Source organism: Cynoglossus semilaevis, chromosome 1 (genome assembly GCF_000523025.1).
Source record: "Cynoglossus semilaevis isolate Cse_v1.0 chromosome 1, Cse_v1.0, whole genome shotgun sequence".
In the NCBI taxonomy this organism is placed as follows: Eukaryota; Metazoa; Chordata; class Actinopteri; order Pleuronectiformes; family Cynoglossidae; genus Cynoglossus; species Cynoglossus semilaevis.
In genome coordinates, this window is record NC_024307.1 from 12,606,820 (window position 1) to 12,616,816 (window position 9,997).

A 9,997-nucleotide genomic window follows, 5' to 3' on the forward strand; every position below is an offset into this window, starting at 1 on the left:
TTTCACTAGGACAGAATATTTCTTGCCTGCTGGACCAATTTTTCATTTATTCATTTTTAGATTTCACTGAATTAAAAGCATTGATCTAGAAGTTTCCATTTCCAAAAGGTAGAATGAACACACTGTTTGGAAGCAGATATGATCACAGGCAGAACTAGGTCAAAACACAAAACCATCTGAGCTGACAAAAACCAATGACTGGCTCTTAAAGTCCTTTTCTCTAACCGTGGAGAACCTTGTAGGTAAATCACAGGTGTATCAGGCTCCTTTAAGGTAAAATATAAAGTAGAGCAGGGGCAGCTAAAGACTTAACATCAGCGTATTGAGTGAGGACGGAGTGTGTAATTAAAGACGAACAGATAAAGTCACACAAAGGCAGGAGCGAACGAGGCCTACAGTGAAAGTAAAGGGAGGAGAAACTTTGTTTTGGATAAGAATGAAAGGCGACGAGACGCAGAGAAGAGTTCTGTTATCAGACACTGATTTGTGCCGGTCTCATCGACACGGCCGTCTGGAACAAACAAGTGTTGTATCATCAAACACCAGACTGACAGACAGGAATAGACGGAGAAGGAGTCGACTTTTTAACTCCACACAATAGAAGATCAATCGATAAACGAATGACGCACGTACTCCAGACTCTCTCTTTTGGAGTGTTAGTGGAGAAGGACGCCATTCCTCTTTGACACCACCGGCCTAGATATTCAAAGGTGTCGGTGTCTGTGGTCACCCTTTAAAACGCATTCTCTGGAACATCACAACCAGTTAAAGAGCGAGAACTAAAAAAGTTGATTCATCCTAAAACAGCAGGTTTTTCTTGCTCTTTTATCTCTGCTCTCGTCTCTCTATTATACCACACTCTGATTCGGTGTTGTTTTTTTTCCCACTGGCATGGATTCAAAAATGTAAGAAGGCGAGCTCTGGGTTTTTGCCACTGAGATAACAGATGTAAAATTAAGGCTATGGTTAGTGTTTTTATTCGCTATACTGCACTTTGCCAAGTGCGACGGCTACATTACGCTGTAGTATATGGGTCTGGAGTAGACTTGGCTTGATGAATCTGCTGTCTTAGGGATATGATGATTCAGCCCGCGCTATTACCATGAGTGATTTCAGCTGCGGGCATCGCTAGCACTTTTTCTTTATGGTCAGAGAGACAGAAGAAGGCGCTGATGAGGAAACATAAGTTAACCCAGAACAGGGACGGGAATGACTTTCAACTCAAAAACATTTTTAATCAGGTTCCTTGGAAAATTACGACGCCAGCAATGGGGTTTTTATAAATGGACACCGCGGCGCTGCCGTAAATCACAACGAGAAGAAGAATGAGGGCGAGAGGGGGGTAAAAGCACACACGTGGGATACACAAATCCCTCCATTCACTACGGATTTTGTTCTGTGTGCAGCAGACAGGTTTCAAGCCAGGACGGAGCCAAGAACTGGTCCTCATTTTTTAACCCAGACACCTTAGTCATCAGTCCCTGGAACTGATTTACATGGAGGACGGACAGGAATCTACCCCGGCGGTTGTTAATGTTCTCTGGTCTGCAGTAAAACAGAAACGTGTTAGAAAACATCTCATTCTATAGGTTACTGTAAACACTGATGGAGTGGTTCATTTGTAGCACACTGACACAACAAGCTAAATAACTTCAGTATATACACCCAACACAAAGGGTCATTTGCAGTTAACCCGTTTACAAACAAGTGTTTATCAGTGTGTACCATACTGCACCCCAGTGGTGTGAGATTACTTTAGGTGCTCAATGAAAAAGTGAAGCCCTGCAATAGTTGGGATTCAGACCAGCAACCGATTACAAATCCTATTGCCACAGAACATTAATATAAATACCAGAAGAATCATTCAGAAGTAATTACCACACTACACACTACAAGTCTATGGTGTTGTGTTCTGTGTTTTCAGATAGTCTTTCCTTTTATTCTAAACAATGTCATTTTGGAAAAAAAAAAAAAAGACCCAGACATTCGTCTGATCCTGACCCTCCCCCTCAAAATTCAGCTCCATTCAAAATCTAAATGTGCTCAGCACTATATATTGTCAGGATATGGCGTCCGGCTACAACCCACTGACTAAGACATGACTCAGTCTAGGGATGCATTTTTATCCGTTGTCTTCCGCTGCTAGCCTAGCTAAAAATATGTACTGTATCTGTTTTTGTTTGTTTGTTTTGACCAACAGCAGTAATGTTGCATCCAGGCAATTCACTTATAAATGCCTTGGTGATGAGACACGAGGGCGCCACAGGATCTGTAGTTACAACACTAGCCCTCAAATACCTGCCTACTTTGACTTTCAGTCAAACAGCTAAGAGGCAAAATCTGATTCGCTGCTGGTTTGGGAAAAAGAATAGCCCATGATGATCTATTTAGTCTTTAATTTCGTCTCCAGATTGGAAAAAGACGGAGACTTTTCTCCAGCAGCTGCTGAAATCACTGCTCATCAATTCATAGACATAATTTAAGGGGAGATGAAAGAAAAGAGAGTGAAGCAAACTCCCAGGATAGAAAGCTGTATTTCTTCTCCACAGCAACGGCTAAGACTTGATTTTCCATTAACGGGGAGGGCAAACCTGTCATTTGGAGCCCCGACCCAGGACCCAGACATATCGACGGGCCCTGAACGGTCCAGGCCACGTCGGAGGCAGTGATCCCTGCTGATTTCAACATTTAAACAAACCCCTCTGATGCAGCGCGACCTGACAATCTGCAACCTATCAAGACACAATCAAACAGCACTTCCAGGGGTTCAGATTGAGACATCACCTGGAGTTGATCAAATAGGGACAGGAGCTGAGACGTGCACCGAGAAATCCCTGCATGCTTGAAGAGAACCGCAGTAGATTTATGTGGGGACACAGCGTTGCTCCTCCTAATGTATTCTGCCATAAAAAGACCAGTGTGGGTCACCAGGCAAGTGAGACGCATAGCAATGACTGTCTGTATGGACTCGCAGATAGGAGGAGAACCTTTATGCACTGCATTAACTTTTAATTATTACTGTGTGGGAGATGCAATTACCCATCTGCGACCAGACTCTCTAAAGCTGCACAAGCAGACCATGGCTGTCTGCACCCTCGTTTAACCTCCGCTGCTCTTTTCCTGTTTATATTTCTCATGTAGCTCCTGTTGTGTCTCATTGTTGATGATCGCTTCAAATCTTCTGGCTTATTTGTTCTGGCTTTTGTCTTTTTGTTTCTTTTGCATTGTTTTTTTTTTTTTGTACAGATTTCTCTCAACGCCTCCTTCACCGGAGCCACAGGTCTGATCCAGGTGGACGCAGGAGTCTCCAGGATCCTTTCCTCCCAGCTCTTCCATGTATGGAGTCTAAAGAGAGGAGCTCTGGGTCAGCCCGCGTGGGTCACTGTGGGCCAGTGGACGCGGGGCCGACTGGACCTGGAGGAGGGTATCCTAGGGTTAGTGGGAGGGTTCGGGAACAGCCAAGGACAGGGTCTGGGCGCAGGGGTGAGAGGACTGGACGGCCCGGGCGACGGCAGCGTTGGGGGGAGATGGAGGCCGGGCCTTTCCGTGGAGGGACACCGCCTGCGCGTGGTTACTCTGGTGGAACATCCGTTCGTTTTTACCAGGGAGGTGGATGAAGACGGAATGTGCCCAGCTGGTCAGCTCTGTCTGGACCCTAAGACCAACCGGTCTGAGATAATCAACGGTCTCTACAATCAGCTGCACAACCCCAACAGTACAGCTCCAGACCTGGAGGGTGTCGGTGAGCTTCCCTGTGGTGTTTACTCTACAGATACTGTAGTCGTTGTAGAACATTTGGCTGTAAAAGCAACGGCCGATGACGGCAATAAAAAATGGTATTTTCTCGAGGAAATCGAATCCTAAACCTTACTCACTTTGGCCAGGTGACATTTTATGAACTCTATAACAGTTGGTTTGGTTCACACGTGGAGCTACCTTCTTAAACTCCACAGGAAATGTGCCATTTGGAATGTGACACTCAGTTTGAATTAAACTGTCGCTCCTTTGTCTGTGTTTTCACAAACTTCTATTTCAGTGAGAGAGATTTAAACACCTGTTCAACGGAAAATCTATATTTCAGTGAGAGAGATTTAAACACCTAAGAGCCTGTTCAACGGAAAATCTGATCATTGATATGGAATTAGAATTAAAAAATCTAATTCCATACTAGGGACTATCTGTCTCAGTCATCTGAGTTAAGAATCACATATATCATACATTTAACAACCGTAACAACTGTGACTAATCGGTATGTAAAATAAATCCAAAATATGCAGCTTAGACCATTTCCTCAAAATATTGCACATTTTGCATTCATAGAATTTGAAGAAAAAAATCAATAAAATAAAGAATCTTAAATTAGCTAACAGGCAGGTAGCGCAAAGAAAATGGTCATTAAAATACATTTCTAAAAATAAGTCAGACATTGTCAACAACTGACTTGAAAATTAGTAAACGGACGATTTCCTTAATCCACATTTAATGAACAAGGGAAAAAATATATTTAGTAAACGCTGAAAACATTTATATTTGAATATTAAAAATATGTCAATCTCACCATTCATGTCTTTTAGAGCTGCCGGACGACCTGAGGAAATGCTGCTACGGCTACTGCATCGACCTGTTAGAAAAGCTGGCAGAAGACATGGGCTTCACCTTTGACCTCTACATCGTTGGAGATGGGAAGTACGGGGCCCTGAGCGGGACGGGCCGGTGGACCGGCCTGGTGGGTGACCTGCTGAGTGGAGCTGCAGACATGGCCGTCTCATCCTTCTCCATCAACTCAGCCAGGAGCAGAGTCATCGATTTCACCTCACCCTTCTACTCCACCAGTCTGGGCATCCTGGTAAACCTGCTCCTCTTCCTCACCTGAGGTCAATGAGTGAATGGAAGAATGGGAGAGAATTAGAGTCACATGGAAAAATATTTTTTTTAAATTCCTAAGATAAAGCTAAAATCTTGTCTTTACGTTTTAGAATATTTTTCGGAGAATAGAATAGAATATTTCGGAGATTACATTTTAAAACAGTGAAATGGTATTTTAATTATTTCTGACCAAGAAAGTTAAGACAAAGTCTGAGCTAATTATTCCATTGTTATTTCAATTCCTAGAATAAAAAAAAAATCAGAATTATGTTTTCCATCTTACAACCCTGGCCCAAATGAGCCTGATTTAAAAAATGTATTAAAGTGTCATAAAAAAAGCAAAACAAAAATTACATTTAAACATGTTTCCTTTAATTATGTCAAATAGTAAAGTTAAGAAATAATCAGAAAATAAACATTTTGATGGGTAACACTGAACACTGAAAGCGTGTCTTAAACACTTTGAGACACTCCCTAAATAAAAGCTGTGAAACAGTGACAGTTTTCCAGTCTGATGACAGACTCTCTCTCTCCCGCTCCGTTCACACAGTCTTTGACGCCCAACACCCGACCATTACTCTGGTCCAACACTTTGTTTCCTGTCTTTCTATTGTGGTATATGTTAATTTTGACAGTTGAAAATTAGAACCAGCGCGTGTGTATAATTGGTATGAGCATCGGGCCAATGTTGTGCTGAAATATGCCGCAGTTTTTCTGTGATTGTTTAACATTAATCTGTGTAACTGGCAAACAGTGCTGCATAATGGGATGTGAAAATATGGATTACATTTTAAAAAATGATGATTCCATCACTTCAAAAAGTAATTTAGTCAACACAGCAGCTGATAAATAGCAAAACAGAGAAACAATGTTTACAATCTTTTAAAAAGTAATTAAACCACGGAGAGCTGAACAGAGTGGAGCGAAAGTTCAGGTCTTGGCAATTAGGCTAGTTTTTTGTGGCCCATGAGTTTTTTTTTATTAATATTTTATCTAACTCTCAGCTCTTTCTCTGGAATGTTTAGGATTACTTTTCTGTAAGTAAACCAACTTCTCTTCTCTCTGACTTTCTTTTAGCCACCGGGGTTAGCGTTGCCACTGTTTTGTCTGACTATTATTCTAGTCATAACATTAGAAATGTATGGCTGTTCACAGTTTTGGAAAGTTTATACCAACATTTCTTCAACTAAGGCTGTTCACAGTTTTGGAAAGTTTATAACCAACATTTCTTATATTATTTTTGCATTCCATCTTGCAACTATTTGACATTTAACACATTTTCTGTTATATTTTTATGTTACATATTTAATGAGTTTAGCAGACGCTTTCATCCAAAGCGACTAACAAGAGGGAAGGTAAGGATATGTGGTTCCTCTGGGAATCCAACCCAGACAACACTAGAGCACCAGTGTTACTTTTAAGCAGTTTTTTTTTCAACTTTTCCTCAAAGTGGTTGCTATCCAACCCAGACAACACTAGAGCACCAGACTTTCCTCAAAGTGGTTGCCTTTTCAACTTTTCCTCAAAGTGGTTGCTACTTTTACTATGTATTTTCTGCTATTTTTTTTTGATTTCACAAACGTAACAATACCAAAGTAAATAGGGATTGACTGACTTACTTATGGGCCATATCAGGACTACCAAACTAGTAAAGTAAAGTAAGTAAAACTGTTGTTTTTCTTGTTGATATTGTACAGCCTTGGGACACTTGTGAAAGGTACAAAAAAAGAATTTAGTGTAGAGAAGAAGAATTGTTGATCTTTACAAGGTTCGTAGGATCCGAACTTCAGGGAGCGATCTTACTGTGGCACGGTACAATGGCCGCGGTGTGAGTTCACTCCTGGATGCTGCTTTTTAAATTTCTGATATAACTTCTCTTTAATTAAAGTCATTAGGTATCAGACTACTAAGTGCATTTCCTTACTTCCTAGGAGCTCATTGTTTTAACCTACATCTTCTTGTGTTCATCCAGGTTCGTAGCAAAGACACCGCAGCTCCCATCGGAGCCTTCATGTGGCCCCTCCACTGGTCCATGTGGGTGGGCATCTTCGTCACGCTGCACCTCACTGCGCTCTTCCTCACCTTGTACGAGTGGAACAGCCCATTTGGCATGACGCCCCATGGCAGGAACAGGCTGAGGGTCTTTTCCTACTCCTCTGCACTCAACCTTTGCTACGCCATTCTCTTTGGACGCACTGTTGCCACCAAGGTAGAGCAAGTCTCCTGATTGTGACGAATGGGCTTCATATGGAGGTGATGATGATGACAGAAAATAAAAAAAAAGGTGGAGATGATTATTGGAAAGAGTACGAAACTGTAGAAGAAAGGGGAGAAGGAGTTGGAGGAAGATGGTGAGGCCAGGCAGGAGGGAGGAGAAGATGGATAGGAGAGAGGTTAAAGAGGGAGGCAGTGATGAAGCGGTGAGGAGCAGGGAGGATAATGCCCATACAGGGAAGAAGAGGCGAAAGGCTAAGTGGGTTGACAGAGATTGAAGGAGTTATGGTGAGGATGAGAGGGAGGGATGAGGGCGGGGAGGGAAAAGAAGCAAGTAGAGGTCAGCTCCCCCAAGCAGTCAAAGAAGAGAGTGAAAACAAGATGGAGGCAGGAGGACGAGGGCCAGCCTGGGTGGAGAGGTGAAAGCGCAAATCAAGCAACAGGCTTGAAAAAAAAAGGTAATGGAGAGGTTGACAGAAAGGTGGGGAGATGGGGTTGAAAGGGTAAGTGGGTAAGCAGAGATGAGAGAAACCAGAGTGAAGGTAGGTGGGCCCACAGGATATGAGTGGGAAAATGTTGGGGTGAGATTAAAACATAATGGCTGAAGGAATGAGGAAACTTAAGGCCTAAAAAGTCCGATTTGAGGTCTTTTAAGAAGTTTAGCAACAAACCCCAGAATGATGTAGGACAAGCCACATCCTGGAAGGTTCTTGCGATATTGGGTTAAAAACCAGCACCCACCAAAGTCTCAGTCTTTACAAAGTGATTGGAGTTTGTGCCGAACTTCATGGGTTTTTTTTATCTTTCATCGATCCATCAAAGTTCAAGATACTAAAAACGTCACGCCTTTCAGCAGAAATCTGTGCAAAAAGACGGAAACTGCTGCTGAATGTGCCTGGAATTTTAGCCAAAAACTGTAACTTTCAAAATCAGTAACACTTTGTACCCCAAACAATTTAAAAAGTGGTTTCAAGAGATAAGAGGTCAGAGTGAAACAACTGACAGTCTTTGTCAGTTCAGCCTCATTACCAAATTTCAGTTTTTATTGCAGGTTATGAAAAAATGTGAACCAACTATTTTTTTTTTTTGTATCACCGTAAAAAGTAGTTTTTATAATGTAGTTGCCACTGATCACTTCACCGTCTACAGCACAGCTCCATTAACTGCTGTCTTTCTATTTAAAACAGAAACAGACTGTCTGTCATTATGCTGTCCCCGGCGCAGTCCCGTTGGGAGTCTGTCTCTTCATAATACTCTCCAAACGCATATTCGTGGTTAGTCCCTGGACAGAGAAAATGACCTCAGTAGAACAGAGGCCAAGTGATTAGACAGATTCATAATAATTGAAAGGTCAGAGGTCAGGGTATTTAACAGATTCTGTTCATTAATGGCACGATGATCTGTTGGAATTCTGAAGCCTCTCTTCTAATCAGGTCTGTTATTGGGATTCAGAGATGATAGAGAAAGTTATTGTTGAGGTCAGTTTGACCTGATTTAGGTCCAATTAAATGAACAGGACGCATGAAAGAACATCAGTAGATGGATTCAAAAATTGTTTGGTTTTACAAAAACAAATGTCTTGATATCTTCGAAAAATGTTATAGTGGCATAAAGTGCTCAGTTCAGAAAAAAAAAACCCAATCCTGGACAGACTACAGGTCAGACTGGACAAAGCTTCCACTATATAAAGGACTTCTTTGAACTTGTTTAAATCAAAAACTTTCAAAGGTCAAACATGTCAGTGCAGCGTCCACTGCTGAGTTGATGGAAGATGTGCTTAGAGAGATGGGGAACTGCTGACTGCAGAAGTCTGAGAAAGGAACAACTCGGAGAAAGTAGAAAGTTTGGGTCAGAGGTCGTAGAGAACACATTTGGTTTTTAGAAAAGACTGGTTGTGATTAACTGTCAAAGCCACAGTGAAGCGACAGCGGCTGATTATGAATGACACTTTGTTAAAGTAAGTTGGCAACCGGTCACAGAGAGTGACTTTATGATGAAGCCGACTTAATGAGTTCCAGTTGACAAAAGTAGAATAAAACAAGATGGCAGATGCGGATCTGTCAAAATTATAACCAACTGAGCTTGAGCCTCGCAGCTCATATGAGACAGTTGTTTTTATGTTTGTACATTATATATAACTTAGTTAAAATATCAAACCAAGTTGTTTTTATGTTTTTACATTATATATATTTGTTTGTTAAAATATCAAACCAAAAATGCCTTTAAATACTCTTGATGTAACGACTAGCTTTTGGATCCACTAAGTGAAGAAGTGTAGAAATGGAAGAAATCCTTATGTAATATAGTATTTAGACAAATGTTTTGTTGTTTGAGTTGCTAAAGTCAGAAAGCAAGATGGCCGCTATATTAAAAGTGACATTTTAACCCTTCCATTTGGGGGTCATGACAGCAGTGTTTCTGAGCCCTTGGTTTTTTATTGGTAAACTATTATAAAAACATTATTCTATGTTATAAGAAAAATCTGATCCCCCCTAAACCACCACAGGTCCATGTACCACTAGTGGTATGCATACCACAGTTTGAGGACCTCTGATTTAACTGTAGGCCGTTTCACCTCCTTGTTCTCGGAGTTTCTCCCACCCTACAAGTGGTAATTAAACTCAGCACAAATGAAATGCTCATGTTCCAAAAGGGTGACAGAGCCAGACGTAGCTATTTACGCCCCGTCGTCGTTTTTATTTTCAACCATAACACACGCAAATCCTGTCGATAGAAGAGAAATGACTGAAGAAATGGGTAAAATGCCAAGCTCCAAATACACCTGCTCACCTCTAATAAAATATAATTACTTTTTATCACCCATACCACTGCATTCACTGCTGCCTTTATCCTCGCATGTGCCTGCACTCATTTCAAAACATTACGGTAATTAGACCATGCCTTAGACTTTGGACAC

At 41.5% G+C, this 9,997-nt stretch overlaps 1 protein-coding gene across 1 annotated transcript in view; it reads left to right on the plus strand.

Moving 5' to 3' along the window:
• The window catches only part of LOC103379839 (glutamate receptor ionotropic, NMDA 3B-like), a 45,309-nt gene that overhangs the window by 6,861 nt on the left and 28,451 nt on the right, over nucleotides 1-9,997 (plus strand). The window contains exons 2-5 of the mRNA XM_025060015.1: nucleotides 3,248-3,434; nucleotides 3,528-3,715; nucleotides 4,575-4,846; nucleotides 6,839-7,075. Coding sequence (XP_024915783.1) covers nucleotides 3,248-3,434; nucleotides 3,528-3,715; nucleotides 4,575-4,846; nucleotides 6,839-7,075 — 884 coding nt within the window. The remainder of the gene's footprint in view (nucleotides 1-3,247; nucleotides 3,435-3,527; nucleotides 3,716-4,574; nucleotides 4,847-6,838; nucleotides 7,076-9,997) is intronic.